This window comes from Lissotriton vulgaris, chromosome 8 (genome assembly GCF_964263255.1).
Source record: "Lissotriton vulgaris chromosome 8, aLisVul1.2, whole genome shotgun sequence".
Lineage (NCBI taxonomy): Eukaryota > Metazoa > Chordata > Amphibia > Caudata > Salamandridae > Lissotriton > Lissotriton vulgaris.
Genome location: NC_141696.1, coordinates 480,918,434 through 480,944,715, shown reverse-complemented (window position 1 = coordinate 480,944,715; position 26,282 = coordinate 480,918,434). Strand labels below are relative to the sequence as shown.

General features: G+C 44.1%; 1 protein-coding gene across 1 annotated transcript in view; it reads left to right on the top strand.

Moving 5' to 3' along the window:
• The window catches only part of CCDC138 (coiled-coil domain containing 138), a 278,286-nt gene that overhangs the window by 149,246 nt on the left and 102,758 nt on the right, over nucleotides 1-26,282 (top strand). Inside the window, exons 8-9 of the mRNA XM_086934286.1 lie at nucleotides 4,075-4,152; nucleotides 4,241-4,354. Coding sequence (XP_086790412.1) covers nucleotides 4,075-4,152; nucleotides 4,241-4,354 — 192 coding nt within the window. The remainder of the gene's footprint in view (nucleotides 1-4,074; nucleotides 4,153-4,240; nucleotides 4,355-26,282) is intronic.

The following is a 26,282-nucleotide window of genomic DNA, read 5'->3' as shown; positions in this document are numbered from 1 at the left end:
CTTGGACAAGGTGCATGCCTCTGCCAACTAGAGACCTCATTTCTAACATGCCCCTACCCACTTTTACAGCACTCCCTGTGTGCTTTTTTGTAAACTACCCCACAGTGCCTCTCTCTACCTAAAAGCAAGATGTCAGAACCTTTCTTTCCCAGTGCAGAGTTCCTGTAGTTACCCTATAGATGTGGCCAGGGAAAATAGCACAAACTCACCTGTGGTCATTAAAAATTAGTTGTGGGGGCAGCTTCTCTCCCACTGGGATTGGTGCCTGGATTGGTTAGCAGGGCAATAGAGGGGGCAGGCCCAGATGTGAACAACATCTGCCTGTGGCAGGGTAGGCCTCCTTTGAAGTTAATTGAGTTACTAGGCGCTGCCACATGGCTATCATGTCTGGGGAATGTCAACAGCTCTCCCTTTGTCTCAACTCCTGGGAGCCACTTTATACCGAATTAAGGACCCATTCAGCTCCTGGGTGACAGTAAACGCTGACAGAAAGGCACATTTAGCACGGGCAGGAAAATGGCAAGTTTCTAAAAGTGTCATTTTCAAAATCGTGATATAAATTACAGCTTGACCATTAAGCTGGATTTTAAATGGCTATTAAAATGAGTGCCTGAATCATGTTTCTAGCTACCCCTAAACTGTAGATAGGCATTGTAAGTTGTTATAATGTAACCATTTATTTTCCTGTTGAATTTGCAGTTTTAAAACTGCATACCCAGTCTGCAGGGACAAGCCTGGAGACATGCTTTACATTGTGACTTTAATGGTTGCACAATATGTGCTGCAGTCCACTAGTGGCATTTAACTTACAAACCCTGGGTACACTTATGTACCATACACTAGAGACGTATAGCTAAGTTTAAAATACTGCTCATGAGTGTAGTCAAAGTTGAAATGATTTAGGTGGCATAGCTCATACACTGGTGCCTATTTAGCAGTGCCCAGTGTACAGAGTCAACAAACCATCAGCGTCGGTCCAAAGAAATGGGGGCTGATTCTTTCCAAAAAGAGGCGTATTCTTATAGATGTGTTGAAAACATCTGCATAGGACCTAAAGAGTCCACAGCTTTAGAGGCCAGTCCTCTATCTTATCTTTAAAGAGGCAGCAATCACCCTTATTAAAACTAAGGGAAAAAGCATATTGAGCGGGGTGAAAGGTGTTTTGCGTAACCTTAAACCAGTCTCATCCTTGAACCTTCACCTTCAATACTGTTCCTTTAAAATTACTTCCAAGGTCGCAGTGAATTGTAACAAAAAAATGGTCCATTTAGGGAAGGGGATTGCTATTGACCGTTTCTACATTACTGAGCGAGGAGAAGATAAGTTTGAGTGTAGCTCTTAACAAGGGTACAACAATTTACAAACTGACTTGGACATATGGTTTGACAGGCCTCAGAGAAACTTTTAATGTTTAAATGAGTTGGGTTGTTGGCTAAACCATGAAGTGTCCTAAAATGATAAATTCGCAGTTCCTAATAATAGTGTGATAAGCATTCTAGGGGAATAGTGCTACAATTAGAGTTAGGAGTAGGAGGGCAATAAATAAAAATGCCCTAAAATGTACACAAAGCAAACAGCTCAAGTAGAAAACCGAGCAATTCAGCTGCAAAGTAGGTACGTGGGCCAAAGGTAACAACAGAAAGGATTCTTTAAATATTACTGCAAATCCACTTTCCTTCCTGGGGCTTCTGGCTACATCCAGTCTGTCAGAAATTGCCAGAACTAAGGCTGGGTTGGAGGCTTAGTGCCACCAATTGTAAGAAAAATGTGTGCATCTAGTGCAAAGATAGACCCTTTTATATCGCTTTCTCATCTAGTATTAATTTTCTAACTACAACCCAAAAAGCTCTATTGGCGGAATTTTCCCAGTTTATAAGTGAGAACCAGACAAAGCTACACAAAATTGTTTTTTCAGATTTAAACTAACATGAGGACAAGTAGAATTTATTGCAAAAAGGCCTAAAGAGTTCCATATTAACACTTTTCCGACCTACCTTTTTTTCCAAATTACGCATCCGCCGCAGGGAGAGAGCTCTTTATACTCTTGCGGCAGAATGAGCAATGTTGCACCAAATTGATAAAACTAAAAGCAGAAACTTAGACTAAAGGTATGTGGCCTTTGGAGTTAGTAATAATTACTAAGTACTCATGAAATCAGGTATATTCAGGTAGATTACTATTTGTGTTGAATTCTTCCTTTGACATGTGCAGGGACTATTAGCTAACGCTAGAAGAAGGCAGCAGTTACCACCCTATACAAAGGAGTGTCTCTGTAGGGCGCCTGCAAAGCACATTTTCAGACGCCTCATAAATTGATAAAGCACAACAGCTTAACTGTCTAGTCCACAAGATAAGTGAGAGTCAGTAAGCCAGTATTACAGACCATGTGTGCATTCTGTCTCACAATAAACGGATGGCCTGCCTGCTAATATTTGGAAGATAAAGACAGATGTACCTTTTTAGGAGTTTTACTGGTACGGCGTTGCAATGGTCAAGAAGAAACAGACTTGTGTAAGTTTAGGCAAATTCAGTTTAAATAGTTTTAGAACATTGGAATGTCAAGAGCTCCATTGGGACCAGATGTGGATCTGGGCCAATAATAGCTTGCTAACCTTCTGGTCCAACATTCCAACGTTTGTCTTTCTGTTTTTCCCTTTTTTGTTTAAGAGTAATCTACCCTCAGTGCTTAGAATGTTCTAATAGCATTATATTATTATTTCTTATTATTATTGAAGAGTTTTATATAGTGCTGGCTAGACCCGGAGGTATCAGAGCGCTTTACAGGAGGTTCCACAAAATTACAAGATTACATCAGTTGTTAGACAAACAATTACAGGAGCATAGAGAACGAGATAAGTGAAGTGAAGTGTTGAGAGGAAGGGGGTAAGGGTAAAGGGGTGGAAGGGAGATCCGGCAAAAAGACGAAGGAAAGTCTGCCCAAAGTCCGGCTGGGTAGGTGACGGTCGAGGGGGGAAGCCCCAAACCCATCTCCTCTATAGCTATCAGGTAGCTGCACCTGGCTTTTTTAACTGCTGTGAATAACCAATGTCATTATTACACAATTTATGGAACACAATTTACCTCCCATAGAATACTGGAGTACAGAGTTAGCATTGGCTGGATTCGAATTAATGATTCAAGATCACTGTATTTTGTTAGCTTTGATTGTCCAACTCACTGCGCCATGTTGCTGGCTAAATATGGGTGCAGAGTTCACAACACTCATAAGTTAACTCAGCTTATTAATGGTTGCCACAGCCCTAATATTACCAGATATCACACACAGATACTTAAGACTCTTTGTGAATCAGGTATCAGGTGATACAGCACTGCCCTATCCTATTATCCTACAGGAGCTCTTTGGCAACATATTTACAGTCAAAATGGTGGTCATTCAATAATTCACTGGATAACTGTTATCCCCTTTCTTATAATTGGTGTACCACGTGTTTGGTCCCTGGGAATCTGGTGTAAAACTGCTCTGTAAATATGTTTGAAGCAGGGAAACATGAGAAACGTGATCATAAACTAGAGACTATGTTTTTATTTGTTGGAGGAAAAGGGTACATTTCAGTGATGTTTGTACTCATTAAGAGTTTTATGGTTACAATTAGCTAATGAACTTCACCGGGTTTTTGTGTTTGGGCATTGCACAGACTCCCTGTCCCCCTCCCCCATATTTACACCAATTGTTCTCTAATATAAATGTTTCTGTATTTGTAAAGTGAAGGTGTTGATGATTGTAGACAGTTATCCCTATTTTCATATATGTATTGAACAAAAGTGTATTTTTGTCTGAGAATGTTCCAACCAATTTTCAAATTTTTTACATAAGTGTTGTAGTTTAAAAGGTGCTTGAAGTGAAAATCAAGTAGACTTCTTTGCAGCTGATTTTGAACTCCATTACAAATGCAGGAAAGTAAGAAAGCAGACAAGGCTCTGGCATTTATTTATTTTGCCACAATTCTTTCTAAAAAGGAAGTGGGAGATTCTTTGAGCCTGTTTTTAGTTTCATAAGTGGTTCATTCACCTTTTACATTATCTTTAATACTCAGCCGCTTGTTTTTTTTGTAGCTAAACGATGTCAGCGAACAGAACAAGAAGCTTGAAATTCAAGCCAAAAAACTCCAGGCTCGATTGGAAAATTTACAAGTACGCATTTAGATTTTTTTGAATCTACATTGTATATCAACTCTTTTCAAAGGCACCTTCATATAACTTGTAATGTCTCTCTTTTCAGAGGAAGCATACTTTTTTGAGCATCCAAAAATGTAAAGACAATGCTTCACAAGCCGCACAAGTGGTTAAACCTATTAAAATGGAAAAAACATTGATACCCTCTAAAATGTCCAAGGTGAGGTCTAATCAGTTATTTGCATTGTTTCCCTCCTTCATAACAGATCACTTAAATTCTATTTCTTGACATGGTTCTCTTCCATAACTGAGCTCAGCTTGCTGACTAGCGTTGTGAAAATAGTGCTTTCTGCCAGTATTAATTCAATTTTGCTATGATATAATGCCTTGCCTTTGGTATAATCCATCAGTGGTTGAGTTCGCAATATATTCATGCAAATGTTGCTTTTCACCTTGAACTCATTTTATACGAAAATATATTATGCATTTATAAAACATCCACTTGCACTTCAAGGAGTATTGATTGGTGGAGGCTCAGGAGGTCATTATATGGACTACCCTCTTAGTCCACAATCTCCGGTTGTACGCTCCTTGCATGCCAGCAGTGTTGAAATGTTCATCCAGTGCCTGGCAAAGGCTGAATTTTAATGTTTGTGCAGGCATAGTCTAATTTGCATATTTGTTCTCTATATTCACAATACCAAAATCTAATGAATTGCTCTTGTGGGATGACATTATTTTAGTATTCCATCATTTTTATGCCTCGCCTACACAGCGCATGCGCTGTGCTGCAAAATTATTGTTTACTACTCAGTTGTCTTAGATCTCACCCACAGTATACCATTGGTTGTTTTCAATGTCACTCTTACTTGCAATCTTTTGTTTCCATAACTCCCGTAGGCTTCCCTTCTTTTCTTGTGTTAGCTCCTCTCTGGAACATTGACTAAGTACATGTGTTCTTTCTCGTCTTTTGCAAAGCACAATAAAAAAAAAAAAGTATTTTGAGATTATTCCTGCTTGTGCAATGTGAATTGTTTCAAAAGAAGCACTTTTATGTTAAAGAATGCTTTCAAAAGATGGGCTTTTATTTTACATTAGATTTTCTTTACAGTTAATCTGTTCATGACTGCATTTATTTGCACGTCTCGGATGTTTTACGCCACTGCCTCTATCGAAGCAGTAGTTACTTACACCCACAACTGTACTACTCTGTGCAGCTCCCCTCTATGCTACTTAATGCCACTCTATGCCTCTAGGCTCTACTCTATGCCACTCCACCCCTTGTCACTTCACCACACACAATGCCACTCTGCGTCACTCTATACCACTCCACGCTACTCTACACCACTCTAATCAACGCTACTCCGCTCTATGCCTCTCCACTCCATGCCACTTCACTCTATGCCACTTCACGCTGTACCACTCTACTCTACCCAACTCATACCACTCTACTTTATGCCACTCCATTCCAATCTGCACTACTCTATGCCACTCTACACCACTCCACTCTACGTCACTCCACTCTCACTCCACTCTGCGTCACTCCATGTCACTCCACTCGGCGTCTCTCCACTCTACGTTATTCTACTTTAGTTCACTCTACTCTACCAGTCAGTCAAAAAGTCTTTATTTGCTTTAAAACCACAAAAGGATATTAACAAGGTAATTATGAACAAATTCATTAAAATCCTACTATAAAATGATCACAATATAACATCCCTATGTATAGGACACCACCTCGTCATAATCTACAATACTCAAGGTCCTGAGAACCGCCAGCAGTTTTGGTTTACGTGCCCTTGTGTGTCCGGATGCAGAGGTGTTGGTTGCAAGGGTAGCCTCAAACGCTACAGCTGAAGTCCATGGGAAAATGGTACACGTGGGGACTGGTGGATCAGCCTAGCAGAACCCAAAGGCCTAGCCCTAGAGAGCCTCTGGAGAAACGGGGATCAGACTATAGCTGTGGGACTCAGGTGTCCGGCGGATCACTTGCGTTGGAGGCTCTCAATTTTTGGGTCGACCTGGAGATGGGAACAGAATAGGGCAACTGGGCCACCCTTTATGATGGTCTCTCTGGTGCTAACGTCCCATGTCGATAGGCCTGTCTTGGCAGTGTTGGTGTCCTGGCTGGACACTAAACAAGCCTTGGCTGCTGCAGGGGATCTGGTACTATGCTGCAGGGAAGGGATACCTCCATTTCTAGGGAGATGCTGGCTGGTTGGCAAAGTGCTGACAGCCCTCCAAGGCTTTTGAAGGATGCACAGGTGCAGGAAGAGTCTGGTCTTTTAAGTTGTCGGGACAAGAGCAGGCAGGTAGGGTTTAGCCCCAAGTCCACAGCTAGTCCTAGTTGGACAATAGGGAATTTAGAAATTTTTCTGTCCCAAACGTTTGATAAAGCAATATAATCTATTATACTACCATCACCCCTCCCATGAATGCGGCCTGCTTGGAAACGTTCAAATGTACAAAATCCACCTAAAGATAAGGTTATTAGTCATTATTATTCTATTTAGTGTGTTACCACATTGATTGTGAATATGAGAATGATCCTCAGTCTCCTTGCTCCCTCTAACACACACAATGTCGTTAGAAATGGGACACAATTGATAATTAAAATCTCCACCTCAAACTATAAGATTTTCCCCTTTCAGTCCATCTATAACTGTGGTAAGTGCTTGATCGAGAGACTCCACAATTTAGACATTTCTGCAATCAAAATTATTGCAACAGAAGTTGCAACAGAAGTTAATCAGTACTATACACAGGGTTACGATAAGTGATATACCGATAACGTAAAAGTAGGCTGTGTTTAAAATATTCTAATGCATCAGGGGACTGATGCAGAAGTGGGGCACTTGTAACGTGGAGGTTTTGGGATAATCTAGGAACGATGAATCTCGTTCACTGAAGGAAGGTGGTTTAGGATTGCTGCATTAACTTTGACTGACTGTACTGTTACCAAGTTTAATTGTTCATGTTATGGTTTTAATGTTCAACAAAAAACGTAGACCTACAGGTTATCCGGGAAACCGAACTGACTGATCAGTGTACACTTTATTACATCGTGCCGCCGGACCCCAGGGTTGTCGGCTGATGGGCTGTGTCACTCCGATAGTATTGAACAAGAAATTCCACATAACGTAGCCGGCCCCTGGGTTGTAGGCTTTATACTGTGTCTTGCAGAATTGTACAATAAAGGTCTTCAAAAATAAATAAATAAATAAATAAAAATATTCTAATGATCTTACACATCATAGTCACATTGATTAGAGTTACCGAGCCACCAATTTGATGGCCAGATGTTGAAGGGGTGGCTGGTGTAGTCACAGAAAAAAAACAATTAACATAGAGGTTACAACACAAACCTGTCTCCTGTAAACAGACAATCTAATAATCAGAAATCATATTAACCCTGTTGACATCATCCACTTTGTTGGAAAAGAAGGTTCAGATCAGGAGCAACTGAGGTGGTACATGTCCCATTGCTCACTGCCTCCTTTGATTCTAGCAATTGACAGGAGTCATCAAATCTGCACTTTTGGTATTATTAGAGAGTCTTGATCCTTCTGCCTTGGAGTAGCTTTCAACACCATCCAACTAGTCCAAGGGATGGAACCTATATCGGACTGACATGTGCCGATCGTTCTCAATTTCATCCCATTACTTTGTTTGCCTGAAGTCGCAGCTTCAGTTTTTACAGGCCAGTCAATCAACATCTGACTAGATGGAAAATCGATTTTGCGTGAGAATAATTAATGGCCTAGAGGCTAAAAGAAACTCAGGGCAGCGTGGTTGATCTATTTTTTTGTGGAATTGGCCTATAGAAAAAGCCCAGAGGAACAAACTGTATATCTGAAAAAGACTATTAATTATGTATGCCCCACCTTAGAATTACTCCCTGGCGTCACACTGGATTCGGGGAACTTTTCTTCATCAGTACCCCTGCGCGTTGGTAGGTGGCATCAGTTGACTCCGCATTCGTCGTGGTCGCCGGAATGAAGTTGCGGTATCTACTTAGCCGCCGCCCATGCGCGCTGACATCACTTCTTTCTTTTTCCGCGCCAGCCAGAGCAGATTTGGAGAGACCGTACCTCAAGTCACTTTTTGGTTCTCTTTTTGCGACTTTTTGTCAAAATCTTTTCGAGTGGGCACGACTCCTGGTGCACAGGGATGTCATCTCGGCATAACCGGCTTCAAGCCTTGTGGCTCCTGCCACAAGCTGATGTCGGTGACAGACCCTCATCTTGTGTGCCTCGAGCGCGATCACGACCCGAAGTCGTACTTCAGCAGTGGGCTCCGCGGAGTGGGCTCCGCGCTGCTCGAGATCCCAGTCTAGAGGGAGGTCGCGGGACCGGTTGCAGAGCCATCACGACCACTCCTCATCGAAGCCTTCATCTTCGGGTAAGTCGAAGCACAAAAAGAAGGCGAAGAAGCACCGTCTCTATTCGCGTTCTCCCCATCCGTCAGCCGATGCGATGTGGATGGTAGTCGTCCGGCTCTGCCCGCGGAGCCTGTTGGGTTGACTCCGAGCCCCCTCCCTTTCCGGGAGCCGGAGCGAGCCCTGCCCAACTTCGTAGTCTTTAAGAAGCCCTCCACTCTATTTTTGGGCAGCCCGACTCCGCTGGGGCACCTTTGGGCCCGCAGACTCGGCTGCGGGCTCTAGGCCTTCGATGCCGGCAGCTTCGGCTCGGGCATCACAGGGCCCCAAGAGATCCAGACCTGGATCTGGAACGGCGCAGGTCGACCTCATGACACCTCCTCCAATGCCGAATTCATTGGCGACACGTCCGCCGCCAGTTGTGTCCCCAACCAATGTCGGCCCCAGCCAGACAGAAGCTGGGAACGGGGCAGACCGGTACTTTTGTAGCCCTGTTCTCCCCTGGTGTTTCCTATTGCCCTGAGTGGCTACCAGAGGAGAATGAGGAGGTCTGGGAGGGGGTCTGTGGACCCTCTGGCGGACCAGTTGGAAGAACAGGACTGGAGAGAGGAGTTGGGTGACGCCAGTGGTCTGGACACTTCTCCAGACCTTGGCATGGTTACACCCCTACCGTGGCTACGGAGTTGGGTGCATCATATGCAGTGGTGTTGCATAGGGCGGCAGAGGTCTTAAATCTTGAGCTTCCCACGGTGGTGGTTAGGATTGACCTACTGACCAAGGTGCTTCAACCGGCAGTGGCCTCTTCGGAGCCCCTACTGCTGTTCAATGAGGCCCTCACAGACATCCTTTTGGGCACTTGGTCCAAGCTCAACACAGGGGCTCCTGTGGATAGGATGATTGCCCAATGCCCCGGCCCGGCCCCGGGTGACCCCATTTTCCTCTCCCAACACCCCACCCCACGCCTGAGAGCTTGGTGGTCCAAGCCTTGACTTTCAAGGGCGCATTCCCTACCGCACCACCTGATAGGGAATCCAAGAAGCTGGACCATCTCTGGAAGAAAATATATTCTTCCTCCAGCTTAGGACTGTGGTCGGTGAACACTGCATGTCTCTTGAGCCGTTACTCCCATTCTGTGTGGGACACGGTCAGACAGGTGCTGCCACAGTACCCGGAGGAGGCCCGGGTCATGCTCTTTCGTGCAGTTGCCGAAGGGAGAGACACAGCGAAGTTTGCCATACGGTGTGGGCAGGACACCACTGACTACCTAGGCAGGATGATTTCAACATCAGTAGCTCTAAGACGCTATGCCTAGTTGAGGTTCACTGGCGTTCCGGGTGATGTCCAAGCGACACTTTTGGACATGCCTTTTGGCAACAAAGCAGACAAGGTGCTCAATTGCTTTAAGGACTCCAGGGCTACGGCCAGGTCCTTGGGCCTCGCTTCCACCTCTCGCCCGTGCAGTCTGCTTTTAGCCCTTTTCGTGGCTACGGAAGAGGTGCCCCACCACGTTCCATCCAGAGCCACAGGCCTGCGCAAGCTGTCCAACCTCTGCATGGCTGGGGACGTGGGACCCACCGTCATGGGTCTGTGGGCCAGCGGGTGGGCCAGTCCATAAGCGTCCCCTCTGCAGCAGCCTCCAAGCCATCCTAGTCCGACCTTTCAGGACCACCATTCGCCAGAGGGAGGCAGGTTTCGCCATCAGCTCCCCTACTGGCTTACCAGCACGTCGGACAGGTGGGTTTTACAGATAGCCCGAAGGGGCTACTCCCTCCCCTTCGAGACTACCCCTCCATCCATGTCACCTCAATTCTATTGCAAGTCGGAGGCCCAGCTCTCTTGGCCAAGGGAACCATCAAGCGAGTTCCTGCCTCAGAAGTAGGTTGTGGTTGTTATTTCCATTACTTTCTGGTGCCCAATAAGGATAAAAGGCCTGCGTCCTGTCTTGGAACTCAGGAACGTCAACCGCTTCCTCCGGAAGGAGAAGATCGAAATGTTGACACTGGCTCAGGTCATGTCTGACCTCGACCCTGGAGACTGGATGGTAGTGTTGGACTTGCAGGACGCTTATTTTCACATACCCATCTTGCCAGCTCACAGGCGTTACCTACGTTCTCCCCTTTGGCCTTACCAGCGCCCCTCAGGGTTTCACGAAAGTGATGGTGGTGGTCACATGCCATCTGTGCAAATAAGGGGTTCCAGTCTTCTCCTATCTCGATGACTGGCTGTTGAAGGCGGGCTTGCCCCAGGCTGTTGACTCGCACCTCCAGACCACGGCCACCCTCCTGCATTCGCTGGGGTTCACCATCAACGTGCCAAAGTCACTCCCGATTCCCTCTCAGAAGCTCCTTTTCATTGGAGCGGTTCTGGAGATTGCGCAGTTTCGGGCTTATCCTCGCAAGCAGCGAGTCCGGGATATTCGGGCTATGATTCCGATCTTTCAGCCTCTATCCCGGGTTTCGGTCAGAATGACCCTGATGCTACTGGACCTCATGACCTCCTGCATTCTGCTGGTGGACTATGCCCAGTGGCATTTACGGGCTCTGCAGTGGAACCTGAAGTTCCAGTGGGCGCAGCATCAGGGGAATCTTTTCTATTGCGTCCAGATCTCAGAGGGCACTGCACATCAATTGCAGTGGTGACTGATGAACCAGGATTGGGTCAACAGCAGGTCCCTCTCCCTTCCCCAGCCAGAGTTCACAGTGGTGACAGATGCATTACTTCTGGGGTGGGGCGGCCACATGGAAGAGGCAGAGATCAGAGGCCTCTGGTCTCCAGCGGAGTCCGGGCTCCACATCAACCTTCTGGAGCTTCGGGTGATCCATCTTCCACTGAAAACATTCCTTCCTTCTGTAAAAGGGAGAGTAGTGCAGGTGTTCACGGACAACACCACCGCCATGTGGTACTGCAACAAACAGAGCGGGATGGGGTTGTGGACCCTATGTCAGGAGGCCCTTCGTCTCTGGAAGTGGATGGAACATCAGGGCATGTCCCAGGTTGTTCAACACCTGGCAGGTTCTTTGAATGCCAGGTCAAACAAACTCAGCTTGTGGTGCATGATGGATCACGAATGGTGTCTTCACTCAGAGGCGGTGTAAGGCCTCTTTCGGCAATGGGAAGAGCCTTGGTTAGATCTATTCGCCACCGAAGAGAATGTCAGCAATTCTGCGCGTTGGAATTTCCAAGGCAGCACTCGCTAGGCAACGCTTTTCGTCACGAGTAGAGTTGCGGTCTTCTATACGCCTTTCCACCTATACCACTTCTACCTAGAGTGCTCAAGAAGATCAAGCACGACCGTGCCCAAGTAATTCTTGTGACCCCGGACTGGGCACAAAGAGTCTGGGATCCCAAGCTCTTGCACATGGCCATTGATTCTCTGATCAGACTGCCCCTTTGGGAGGATCTTCTGTCGCAGCAGCAGGGATGGTACTCCACCGGAACCTGTTCAGCCTCCACCTTGCGTGGCGATTGAGCGGCGACAGTTGACAGCTTTCAACCTTCCTCCCAGAGTCTGTAACGTTATCTTGGCAGCCAGGCGTCTCTCCATCAAAACAGTACACGCCTGTATATGGATCACATTTGTGGCATGGTGCGCAGCAAAGGCTGTGGATGCCCTTTCTGCCCCCCTTTTAGAGGTTCTCCTCTTCATTCCTTTTTTGGCCGAGCAGGCCCCCGCTCTGGGCACTCTAAAAGGCTATATTTCAGCTGCTTCGGCCTTTCTTCGGCTCCTGACCAGCCTTCTCTTTTCAAGTCACCTAATGTAAATCGTTTCCTTAAGGGCATTACTCACTTGTTTCTTTTAATTCCTTTTGTAATACCCCAGTGGGACTTGAACCTGGTTCTGACCAATCTTATGTGCGCTCCTTTTGAGCCACTACATAACTGTCTTCTCAGACTTTTGACACTTAAAACTGCCTTTTTGTTTGCCATCACCTCTGCTCGCAGGGTGAGTGAGCTTCAGGCTCTTTCTTCCAAACCTCCTTTCCTGGCTGTTCATCGGGACAAAGTCGTTCTTCGCACTAGGCCTTCTTTCCTTGCCAAAGTAGTTACCTCTTTCCATATAGAACAGACCATCACTTTGCCCACCTTCTTCCCGTCCCGTCATCCTTCTAAGGAGGATGAGAGGCTCCACCGTCTGGATCCAAAATGTGCGCTTTCATTTCATCTGGATCGCACAAAGAAATTCCGAGTGGATGGCTAGCTATTTGTTGGCTATGTGGGCACCAAGAAAGGTCGGCCATGCAAAAATGGACCATCTCTCGATGGGTCGTTCTTTGCATCAAAATCTGCTATTCCTTAGCGAAAATGGACCTCAGTGGGGTTGTGTGCCCATTCCACCACGGCGACTGCAGCCACTACTGCTTTGGGACGTGCAGAACCCCTTCATCACATCTGTCAGGCTCCTATGTGGGCTTCATTACACAAGTTTACAAAACACTATTGCCTGTACAGCCAAGTCTAAAAAGACAGCTTCTTTGACCGTTCAGTACTCCAGGACTTTCTGGTATGAACTTAGTTTGCATACCCCCCTCCGGGGTTGGTATTGCTGGGGTATCTATTCTAAGGTGAGAAATCCATAACTAATAGTCTCTTTCAGGTCAACAAGTCACTTACCTTCGCTAATGATATAGCTGTAAGAGACATATATTAGTTATGGATTCCTAACCGCCCAACGATCCTCCCCTTTCTGCGAATTGACTTCTAGGTCAAGGGACTCCCTATCAGGGTCCTAGATTTGTGCACCAGTGGTCAGTGTCTTGCAAGGCTCTGCACTTTTGGTGTGGAATGTCATGTAAAGTACTGACATCAGCGCGCAGCGGCGGCATCTGATACTGCGACGTCATTCCGCCGACCACGACGCCAATGACAAATGCGTAGTCAACCGACGCCGCCTACCGACGTGCAGCGGTACTGTTGAAGAAAAATTCTCCGGATTCAGTTTGACTCCTGGGGGTAATTCTAAGGTGAGGAATCCATAACTAATATATGTCTCTTACAGATATAATGTTACCGAAGATAAGTAACTTGTTCATTGTGCTTGGAATGTTCATAGTTGGACAGTCTATGTAGTATGTGGGCCACTAGTTGGATGCCACGAAAGCTGAAGACCACACTGTCCCCTTCCTCCCTTATGGGGCTGTTACCTATCCAAAACACTCTCCGGACATCGATAATGGTGCTGTTGAGGGCATTACAACTAAGACGTGTGAGAGAGGTGCTTAGCCAATGTGTCACTTTGTTCTTCAGTTTGTGCTCCGATTTATATGGGCATTACGAGGTAACAATTTTTAGGACAACCACAAAAGGGGTAAATGCCAGAGCAAACTGCAAGGTTACATGGGTACGAGATGATTGCACTTTATATGGTTTGTGGTCTTTCGAAGGTGCATGACCCAGAACCGTGGGGGAGAAGGCCACATTCCATCACACCCTGTGGATGTGGTTGAGTTTTGTTAAGGCAGCTTAAGTTTTCTTAGTGCACCCCACCCCCGATTGCCGAGCTGCACTTGCACTTTCAATTACATTGCGTTGGCCCTGGGCTCGCAGGCCCAGCAAGGTATTTAGAAAGACATTGAGTGGCAAGTTCTTTCAATGCTAAATCTATGGCCTTTTTTGCCGCAAATACAGGGCAGCCTCCAACTGATTGATCTTAATACTACATGACCCCCACGATGCGGTCACCCCCACCTCCCATTCCTCCCCCTACATCCCCTCCCTATCACCCTCCCCTTTTATCTCATTCCTTTATCTTATTCTATTCCTTTTATTATATACCTTCCGACAGTAATGTTTATAAGGACCATACGCCACACGAGTTGTTGTTCAAGTGTTTTCATGCCCATTGCATCTGCGTTTCAGAAAAGGGGGTGGTGATGGACAGAGTATCTGAATTAAGCAAAACACACGTACCCAGTCAAGAGATCAGGGCTTGATCCATCACCGTTTTTTAGCTCACTGCACCATCCCAGCTCAGAACCTGGCTACATGCAAATTAGTCTGTCCCTGGCCCAGTGCATCATGGGAACAAGGCAGACCAAACTACCAAGCCAATTCTTTAACTGGGAAGGAAACAAGCTTCCGGGGACCGGTTTCTGGCATTACGGCCGTCTTCGGCCCGGCTTGCTTGAATCCTGATGGTGCAATGAGCAAGAGACTCATGTCTGAGCATACCCTTCCACGCTTATGGTGGACAAAACGATTCAGAAAAGGAGGTGGTGATGGACAGAGTATCTGAATTAAGCAGAACACTCGTACCCAGTCAAGAGATCAGGGCTTGATCCATCACCGTTTTTTAGCTCACTGCACCATCCCAGCTCAGAACCTGGCTACATGCAAATTAGTCTGTCCCTGGCCCAGTGCATCATGGGAACAGGGCAGACCAAACTACCAAGCCAATTCTTTAACTGGGAAGGAAACAAGCTTCCGTGGACCGGTTTCTGGCATTACAGCCGTCTTCGGCCCGGCTTGCTTGAATCCTGATGGTGCAATGAGCAAGGGACTCATGTCTGAGCATACCCTTCCACGCTTATGGTGGACAAATGGTGGTCCCCGGAAGCTTGTTTCCTTTCCAGTGAAAGAATTGGGTGTGAGTCCCTTGCTCACTGCACCATCAGAATTCAAGCAAGCCGGGCCGAAGACGGCTGTAATTCCAGAAACCGGTCCCCGGAAGCTTGTTTCCTTTCCAGTGAAATAATTGGTTTGGTAGTTTGGTCTGCCCTGTTCCCATGATGCACTGGGCCAGGGACAGACTAATTTGCATGTAGCCAGGTTCTGAGCTGGGATGGTGCAGTGAGCTAAAAAACGGTGATGGATCAAGCCCTGATCTGTTGACTGGGTAGGAGCGTTCTGTTTAATTCAGACACTCTGTCCATCACCACCCCCTTTTTCTGAATCGTTTTGTCCACCCTAAGCGTGGAAGGGTATACTCAGATGTGAGTCCCTTGCTCACTGCACCATCAGGATTCAAGCAAGCCGGCTGTGATGCCAGAAACCGGTCCCCGGAAGCTTGTTTCCTTTCCAGTGAAAGAATTGGCTGGGTAGTTTGGTCTGCCCTGTTCCCATGATGCACTGGGCCAGGGACAGACTAATTTGCATGTAGCCAGGTTCTGAGCTGGGATGGTGCAGTGAGCTAAAAAACGGTGATGGATCAAGCCCTGATCTGTTGACTGGGTAGGAGCGTTCTGTTTAATTCAGACACTCTGTCCATCACCACCCCCTTTTTCTGAATCGTTTTGTCCATCCTAAGCGTGGAAGCGTATACTAAGATGTGAGTCCCTTGCTCACTGCACCATCAGGATTCAAGGAAGCCGGGCCGAAGACGGCTGTAATGCCAGAAACCGGTTCCCGGAAGCTTGTTTCCTTTCCAGTGAAAGAATTGGCTTGGTAGTTTGGTCTGCCTTGTTCCCATGATGCACTGGGCCAGGGACAGACTAATTTGCATGTAGCCAGGTTCTGAGCTGGGATGGTGCAGTGAGCTAAAAAACTGTGATGGATCAAGCCCTGATCTGTTGACTGGGTAGGAGCGTTCTGTTTAATTCAGACACTCTGTCCATCACCACCCCCTTTTTCTGAATCATTGCATCTGCGTGGCAGATATTATTATCGTTGTACTGTTACTGTCATGAGGCAGCTTCTCTAAACTGTTCGTAAAGAAATACAACACAGAAAATAAAATACTACATGAATTGGTTACACCTTTTTCTGTAGTTGGAACTTGTTGCCAGGTAGACCTTCCACATTAAAATTCCTATTATCATCTAATGTGCTATCTGTTAGATTATCCGGCAATATATAGCAAACAAGCATTTGCAATGCAATAGGTCTCGCATTAGGAAAGTTTGAGCTATTGGTACTGTAATTTTTTTTTTTTATGTTTTGTTTTTGAAAATAGCGAAATTAATACCTTTGTCATTTACAATGCCAATAGTTATAACTTTCGCAAATGTGACACCTATAGCATTTGTAATGCAATATGTGTTGTATTTACGTGACTTACATGTATTGATATTACAAATAACAATGGCTTTTATTTTTGGTTAAACATTACTACTTAAATAAAGGTATTGTAATTTATAATGGCAATAGTTTAAACTTTTGTAAATAACTTTTGTGAAGATTATGTTCAGTGTATTTTATTTTGAAGAAAATCCAAGAACAGAAGTGAAATATTAACATCTTTTTGTTACATTTGTAATAAAGCTTGAAACATTGAGAAAACCTATTTGAACCAGGTGTTGTTGAATGGTTGCACAGATTGATGCTGTGGTGGCGCTGGGTGATGTTGTGATGGCGAACGAGTGATGCTGTGGCTTTCAGTGATGCTGTGGTTGAGCATAGTGATGTTGTGTTGCCCCTGAGTGATGCCGTGATGCTGAATGAAGCTGTATGCTATGCTATGTTTTGCTATCCTATGTTTTGTTTTGTTATGCTATGCTATGTTTTGCTATCCTATGCTTTGATCTGTTATGCTATGTGTTGTTATGCTATGCTATGTTTTGTTGTGTTTTATTATGCTATTTGTTTCGCTATGCTATGTTTTGCTATGCTATGTTGTTTGGTATGCTATGTTTTGCTATACTATTATGTGTTTTGTTTTGCTATGCTATGTTTTGTTATGTTATGCGATGTTTTTTATGCTATGCTATGTTTTGTTATGCTATGTTTTGTTTTGCTATGCTATGTTTTCTTTTGCTATCCTATGCTTTGTTTTGTTATGCTATGTTTAGTTTTGCTATCCTATTCTTTGTTTTGTTATGCTATGCTATGTTTTGTTGTGTTTTGTTGTCCTATTCTGTGTTTTGTTGTGTTTTGCTATGCTTTGTTATGCTATACTATGTTTTGTTATGCTAAGCTAATTTTTGTTGTGTTTTATTATGGTATGTTCTGTTATGCTATGTTCTTTTATGCTATGTTCTGTTATGCTATGTTCTGTTATGCTATGTTTTGTTATGCTATGCTTTTTTTTGTTATGCTAAGTTTTGTTATACTATGCTATGTTTTGTTGTGTTTTGTTTTGCTATGCTTTGCTATGTTGTGTTTTGTTATGCTTTGCTATGTTTTGTTGTGTTTTGTTATTCTATTCTATGTTTTGTTATGCAATGTTTGTTGTGTTTTGTTATGCTATGTTATGTTTTGTTTTGCTATGCTTTTTTATGTTATGCTTTTTTTGCTAGGCTTTGTTTTGTTATACTATGTTTTGTTATGCTATGATTTGTTTTGTTATGCTAAGTTGTTGTTATACTATGCTATGTTTTGTTGTGTTTTGTTTTGCTATGCTATGCTTTGTTGTGTTTTGCTATGCTATGTTTTGTTATGCTATGTTTTGCTTTGCTATCCTATGTGTTGTTTTGCTATCCTATTCTTTGTTTTGTTATGCTATGCTTTGTTGTGTTTTGTTGTGCTATGCTGTGTTTTGTTGTGTTTTGCTATGCTTTGTTATGCTATACTATGTTTTGTTATGCTAAGCTAATTTTTGTTGTGTTTTATTATGCTATGTTCTGTTATGCTATGTTCTTTTATGCTATGTTCTTTTATGCTATGTTCTGTTATGCTATGTTCTGTTATGCTATGTTCTGTTATGCTATGTTCTGTTATGCTATGTTTTGTTATGCTATGTTTTGTTATGCTATGCTTTGTTATGCTATGTTGTTTTTTATGCTTTGCTATGTTGTGTTTTGTTTTGCTTTGCTATGTTTTGTTGTGTTTTGTTATGCTATGCTATGTTTTGCTATGCAATGTTTGTTGTGTTTTGTTATGCTATGTTATGTTTTGTTTTGCTATGCTTTGTTATGTTATGCTTTGTTTTGTTATGCTTTGTTTTGTTATGCTATGTTTTGTTATGCTGTTTTTTGTTTTGTTATGCTAAGTTTTGTTATACTATGCTGTTTTGTTGTGTTTTGTTTTGCTATGCTATGCTTTGTTGTGTTTTGCTATGCTATGTTTTGTTATGCTATGTTTTGCTTTGCTATCCTATGTGTTGTTTTGCTATCCTATTCTTTTTTTGTTATGCTATGCTATCCTATGCTTTTTTTCTTAGGCTATGCTGTGTTTTGTTATGCTATGATATGTTCTGTTATGCTCTGCTATGCTGGTGAGGGTGAGTGAGGGTGTGTGAGGGTGTGTGAGGGTGAGGGTTATTGAGGGAGGGTAAGGGGGTGTAAGGTTGTGAGGGGGTGTGAGGTTGTGAGGGGGTGTGAGGGTGTAAGGGTGAGGGGGTGTGAGGGTGAGGGGGTGTGTGAGGGTGAGGGGTTGTGAGGGTGTGGGGTTGTGAGGGTGTGGGGTTGTGAGGGCCTTGGCCCGCCTCTCGTGCAGAGTGCAAGAGGGGGGCACCTGGAGCCCGGGTCCCACCTGCACTGCAGGGGGTGTAGGGGATAATGTTACGCCACTGGCCATAGCTTTTAAGTGACTTCAAGTCATGTGAGACACGTTCAGTAAACTCTTGATTTTTTTCAGCCAGTGCAAGATCTTGCATTGTGGGCATTGTAGTTTTACTTTTTCAGCGTAAGTAAATAAGAATAACAAATTTAAAGGTAAATTTCTCCTCCCCATTACCTCACATACAAATAAACATAGTACATCTGAGTGTTTTAAGTAGGATTAAAAAAGTGTGTGTGCGTGTGTGGGGGGAGTGTTCTTCAAAACGGGCGTGGCCTATCTAATTAAGGGCATTGCTTAAACACTTAACCTAAATATCTGTGCTTAGCATAGTGTGTCATCAGACTTCTATTTTGCTGCCTCTTTGTTTTATCGCATCCAGATACAATCCAACAACTGACATTACACCTGAAACAAGCTTTGACATTGGTTGTTAGTTGCATAAAATAAATAAGTAACAACAAGGACTTTGTTGTATAGTAGTACATTGAACATGCTTCAATTCTGTGCTGACTGTGAAATAATGAAAACGAGTCTCTTTGAAGCTACATCAAAGGCAGAGATTTTATTTTCACTCTTGCGTGTGAGGGCAAAAATGGAAAGCGGGAAGGGGATCCGTCTCAGCACCTGCTTTACAGAGCGCCAAAGGGCACCCGGCCCACTTAAAGCTCTGGCAACACCAGCGTCATCAGGGAGCGGAGATATGTTATGCAGGTGTCTCTCGAAGAGTACCATGCACAGAGGTGATTGGGGACTAATGTGGTGGATGAGAAAATAATGTCACATGAAGGCGAAGCACACTTAGTCGCTTCACTTTTCATGTTACACTAGTTCAATTAAATGCTCACTAGTGAAATTAAAGTCACTTGTGCATAGCTGGTGACAAATGCATGCCAGGTCATTTTAAACCAAAGAAATTTTAGGTTGAAGAAAGGAGTGGGACTGGTGAGACACATTTTAATTCGCATGGCAATAACATTGGAAATGAATCGCGAGGTGACAGTGTGACGGCAAAATGCTGCTGAAATGTGGGAGACTTTACGGGAGTGTTGTAGAACGAAGCTGAGAAATGTGGCAGACTCGTCTGTCTCGCTCACCACCCCCCACACACCAGTAAGTTGCCAATGGTGCACAACTCGCAGTGATTTAAAAGGAAATGTAGAAGCGCAGGTGCTCACTCTATAGAATACCTGTTTCCGCCAGATAAGTGCTGGTATTTTCCTATTAAATTAATGTGTCTGTCTGTAACAAAACTGGTGCTCCTGTACTTCGCGCTATATGAAACTAAAAAAAAACAAGGGGACAATCACCAACCCCGTCGGCTGCTGCGACAATCCTTCATGGAGGCCAGCTGATGGAAGCAGCATTAGATATAGAATTGTTTCCGCTTGGCCCCACACTGACGTCACGGTTGTTTTGATTTAGTTGCTCGCTGTTAAATGGATCAAAAAAAACACAGGCTCAGCGCAACCGGAAGTTCGGCAGCATGAAGCCGGTCGTGGGGCGGGACTTCCGCCTTCTGCGTGAAGCCCGCATCCACGGAGTGCCAGAGAGCAGCATTGGTGACGCGGGCCGGGCTCCCATGCCTGAGGGAGAGCCCCGCGGTGGCTGCCGAAGTCAGGAGTGGCGGTGAGTAGGGCTTAGTTGTAAGGGGGGCGGGGTGTGTGTCTGTGTGCAGGGGGGGGTTGGGGGTTCCGGGGCTCCGGCGGGTGTATGCGTGCGTGTCTGTGTGTGCGTGTTTGTATGTGTGTGTATGTGCGTGTGCAGGGGGGGTGGGGGGCGGCAGCGTGTGTATGTGCGCGCGCGCCTGTGTGTGTGCAGGGGGTGGGGGCTGGCTGTGTGTGTGTGTGCGCCGTGTTTGCATGGAAAGCAGGGGCTGTGTGTGCGTGTCTGCGCAAGCGCGTCTGAGAGGCGCGCTCCCGCGGTGAAAACTGGAAAGGAAAAGCGCGTGGCACATTGCTGTCCACATTCCCAGATACGGGCAACAAAAGGTCTCGAGCAGACTACGCTGCTCGACCTAAAAAGGACCCCCTACTCCTAGAGTAATGGTTTCTGGGGCACAGCAACTTGTATAATTAGAAAAACTCCCCCCAGCAACCTATCCGTTGAATTAAACAATTCAACAATCCCTAAATACGGTACATATGCGGCCAGGAAAGCACAACGTAATCCAATATAGTATGTTAATTCTTTATTGTTTATCCTCATAACATTATTCATACATTACATTGAAAATTCAATAGACATCTTATATTTCTTTCCAAAATTGTGCAAACAATAAAAAGCACATTACAATATCGTTTCAGTTGGATCATACCTATGAGAAGTGTGCTAGTTCAGTATATCAAAACTCATACCCAATACATATTTCCTCAACATTTCAACCTACCAATGATGTACTCCTTTGTTCATGCCCAAACATCATATTGACACTCATAAATTACATAACAACAATAAAAATAGGAATAGTGACGGGTCTTCAAAACTTCAATCAGGCTGTGTATTAATATGTACACCATATCATGCAGACATGAGTCTTCACCATAAATTAGATTCTAATTTATGCAAAAGTCACACAATCTATTAGATGTATACAAAACTATGACAGTGATTAGATTGTAGCAACATACAAGACATGCATTTGCTATGTTAATAAGAGATCCTTGAAAGGACAGGACAATTGTAAATCATTGGAGAAATTGGTGAAGACTCCTGTCTTTCCTCCACACTTTTAATCTCTGAGTTTATGGCACTCATTGCGGTGGTCAAATAATTAATGATGGTGCCTGACATTAAACACTCATTGACCAATACAAAGATCACACTTGACTTTCTCTTATCCATTGTCCTTGTTATTGTGTCCTATTTGCTCACAGCTCAGTAGGTGGATGCAAGATTGAAGACCAGAATCAAGAAGGGTGGCCCAGCCTCGTACGTTCCCTCTCTTGGCCTGGTTTCACCCGGGCCATGCTAGGGCGCATCCCGCAGGACGAGAAAGTTACACATACTTTGTACTCTACTACACTTCATGCCACTCTGTGCCACTCCACACCACACTCAGTGCGACTCTTCACCCAACTCTATGCCACTACTCTATGCCACTCTACTCTACGCCACTCTACTCTACTCCCTACCAATCTACTCCACGCCATTCTTTGCAACTCCTCCCCACTGTACCTCACTCTAAGGCACTCTCCTCCATGCTGTTCTACTCTAGGCCAGGCCAGGCCACTCTATTCTACTCCACTCCACCCCACTCTACTCTGCGCCACTCTACTCTAATCTATTCTACACCATTCAACCCCAGGTGACTCCACTCTACGCCACTCCACTCTACTCTATGCCACTCTACTCTATGCCACTATACTGCAGTAGTGGCTCCGGGAGGGAGTGCTACGGGACAGTGAGGTGGGGCGGGGGAGGGGCAGGGTGGGGGTTAGTAAAATACGGCATACGGCCAAACAGAGTTAAGTTACTAAATAAATAAATAAAACAAATTACATTGCGCGCGCTGGATCGCAAATGGTGATGCAGTGTGCGCCATATAATTTGTTTAATTTATTTATTTATTTAGCTTACTCAACTCTGTTCGGCCACATGCCGTAGTATACTACCCCCCACCCTGCCCCTCTCCCGCCCCACCGCCCGCAGCACTCCCTCCTTGAGCCGCTACTGCTATACTGTACAACACTCCATTCCATTCCATGGCCCGCCATGCCACCCTACACCCCTCTACTCCACGCGACTCTACTTTATGCCACTCAACACCACTCTTCCCTATGCCACTCTACGCCACTCTAATCTATGCTGTTCCACTCCATTCTTCGGACTCTACTATGTGCCACTTCACTCCACTCTATGTAACTCTATTCCTCGCCACTCTACTCTGCTCTACACCACTCTACTGTATGCCACTATGCTTCTCTACCCTACTCTGCTTCACTCTGTGGCATTCCACTCTGCGGCACTCCAGTGCATGCCACTCTACTCCATCCCACTCTACGCCACCTTACTCCACTCCACCTTCCTCTACGCCACGCCACTCCACAGCTCTAACTTTTAGCCATGCTGTTGTACAACCTGTCTAAAAGACATTTGCAAAGCCTATAGCTGTCACATAGGCAAGACTTATTGGCTTTGTCAATACTTGTTATTGTTGTTGCAATGTAAATCAGTAGTAAGAACCTCAATCTTAAATCTGTGGATCTCATACATTTCCAAACCTCAAGCCTGCCCCATTAGCAATTCCTTTGACCCCATCCTCTTACTGTAGTTACCAGCGCTTATTACGGAGTTTGTTCAAAGCACAAAGCCCCTCCAATATTGATATATAAAACACTATTAAAAAAAATCACAACATGAGCATAAATCATGTGTGCTAAAAATGTTTTTAAACCAGATCCAATGTTATTGAATTATATTTTACGTAGCACTTCCAAAACATCTTCTTGGTATAAGGACAAAAACAAATTAAACTCTTATACACCCCGGTATCATGTTTACACGCCACACAACATGTAAAATAAACAATGACAAGTAAATTTCAAGCCAATTAATAACTAATCAGCATAATAAACACAAGATTTAGAGTATGCTACAATTTTCTCTCCTTATATTCTCAATAAGTCACATGACTACTTAAAACAATGACAAAATGATACATTGTGCATAAGTCTAGGGGAGTATATTTTCAATACTTCAGTACAGCTATTGTTCGAATGCACACATGTTCGTACAGTTGTGAGATGCCCGTGATCCTCACAGTACATGTGTAGCAGCATCCTCATTTTATGTGGTATCCGTCCAGACAGTAAATAGAGATAAGTCCTGATGATGACATCCAGAACTTTTAGGTACCGCCCTCATTGGGATCGAAACATGCTGGCGATATTTAAAGAGAGGAGCGTGGAGGAGCCTTTCTGCTTTTGAAAAACTTTAACACCTTCGCTGCTAAGGCAATTCCCCTCCTGTGCTGGAAATTGCTATTTTCATTGTTTTATGACGAGCTGGGCTCGTCATCAGCACACGACCACTGTGCACCATGACGAGCCCAGCTCGTCATCAGCATCGAAAGGGTTAAATAAATCATTAAGGAAGCCCTGAAAAGGAATGGAAAAATATTTTCTTGAGGTAGAAACAGGACTGTGAATTCACCCCCCTCCTCATCTAAGGGGCACCACACCATTGAGTGTTTAGGTACACAAGCAGTATAAGTTGTGATGTTACCCTACACTTTGTGATTTAAGATTCTGGACATTTGTTAACATCACAAATCGCTAGATATATGCCCAGTTTATATGTTTGTCATTGTTTTAAGTATGCCCATGGCTCATTGGGAATATATATGTAGAGCGAGAGAATTGTAGGATACTTTAAACCTCGCGTTTTTTATGTTGATTAGTTTTTAATTTCTTTGAAATGTACAGGTCATTGTTTATTGCACATTATGTGTGGCATGTAATCATGATACCTGTGTGTATAAGAGTTTAATTTGTTTTTAGTCATTATTCTAAGAATATGTTTTGGAAGTGCTACATAAAATCTAATGAAATAACATTGGATCCTGTTCGAAAATGATTTAGCACACTTGATTTATGCTCATGACGTCAAAACTTTGAATAGTGTTTTATCTATGGCTAATGAGGGGCTCTGTGCTTTCATGTTATTTCTAAATTCCTGCCCAATGAGGCCTTACAGGGTCAAACCCTATGATTAGATGAAGTACACAGTTTATAGCAGAGTTCAATCAAATTGTGGCATTATATGCCCCCCCCCCCTTCCTTAGCATTATGCCTCTTCAAATCCTCTTCTATTATCTGCTAATGAAGCTGGCATTCTTTCCATCTCTAATAAATTCTATATTCTATATAACTTGACCTCTGTGGTTGAACATTTCTCCTGTCCCTACAGTGCCGCCGTTTATTGATTGACTGCTTTGTAAGTTTGTTATAGTTTTCGCTCTACATGAATGAATGTGGTAGGACAAATCCTAAGGTTTTCTCAAAATTCTTTTTTCCAGATTTGCTGGTAGGATTATATCCAGTTTTAATCATATCAGTTTTACTACTGCCTCTTGTAAGCCAATGATTTTTGAGTAGGATTCTAGTTTTAATTTATTTTTGTAACTTAAAATTAACTTGAATTTGTTTATTGCTATCTCCGGGTGTCCCCATGAGCCCACATGTTTCCAACAGCTGTTTGATCTATCTTCATGTACAGTATGTAGTCTGCCCGGTGGTGCGAAGTCATCTCTATAGGATGTTTTATTTGAATTATTTACCTTGTGTGTACTTTGTAAAATTACGTGTAACAAAGATCTCTGACTAATCTTCTTCACAAACAATGTTAGTGCATATTCAGCAAGGGGCACATGAATGCTGAATGTTCATATTTTTATTTGAATATCTCCAAAATGGTTGTACGAAATTTGCTAAATCAAGAAAAAGCACTGAATGACAGAAAGGCTGATGTGCCATTCACATTTGTTTGACCTTTTTCAGCGATTTTGGATGTATTCATGGAGATAGTTGCCAGATATGGTAAAACCCCTGTTCTTTGAAAGTCTGACGTTTTGGAAATCTACCCCTTATATCATTTGATCCTTTTGACCAATATTTGCAGATTTTTTTTTATATCTGAAGGGTTGACGTGTGAACATGTTTCCCCCCAAGCTTGGTTCAAATCGATCAAAGGAGTGCATAACTACGGGTGCAAACATTTTATTTCCTAAAGAGTGAGGTGTCAGTCTTAAGTTGCAACTGCACAGCTGTAATATGTTTCATGTTACATGTCAAATGATGTTGTGTTGGCGAAGCAATAACTAAAAACACTGAAATTCATCATCAGTGGCATCACTGTATGTACAATGATAATGTGTGATTCAGAATGTTTGCAAGAGAGCACCATGAATTGTTGAAGACCATATTCTCTACCTACAAAAAAAGGAACGTGACCAAACGCTATATGCAGGCAATGTATCTGATAAGGGGTGGAACTGCAAAATTGCAAGGCCCCACTGCTCACTGCACACAGCCTTTTGCTACAATCTGTGTCCACAACTGTACTCCCAGACAGTGCACACATGGTTTGGGATGTACAACTTTTGATATAGCTCTGAATATCTTTTGGACATGTGCAGCAGCCCCACTATTTCTTTTTTTCCTCACAAACACCCAAAGTCACAAGTCCGCCGAGGTCACTGTGTACAGCCAAATCGATCAGTAGAGACTGGGCTCAGGCAGTGGCCTTCAGCCCACTTTACGTCCTAGATGTGGTTACTGCTTATATTCGAATTGATGTATGGGATTTCATCAATCGCGTCGTTTGAGGTTATGAGCAGTGCATGGCAAGGGTGTGAGTTATGGCTTGAACAGCTTACCACAGCTGGGGAATTTAATTT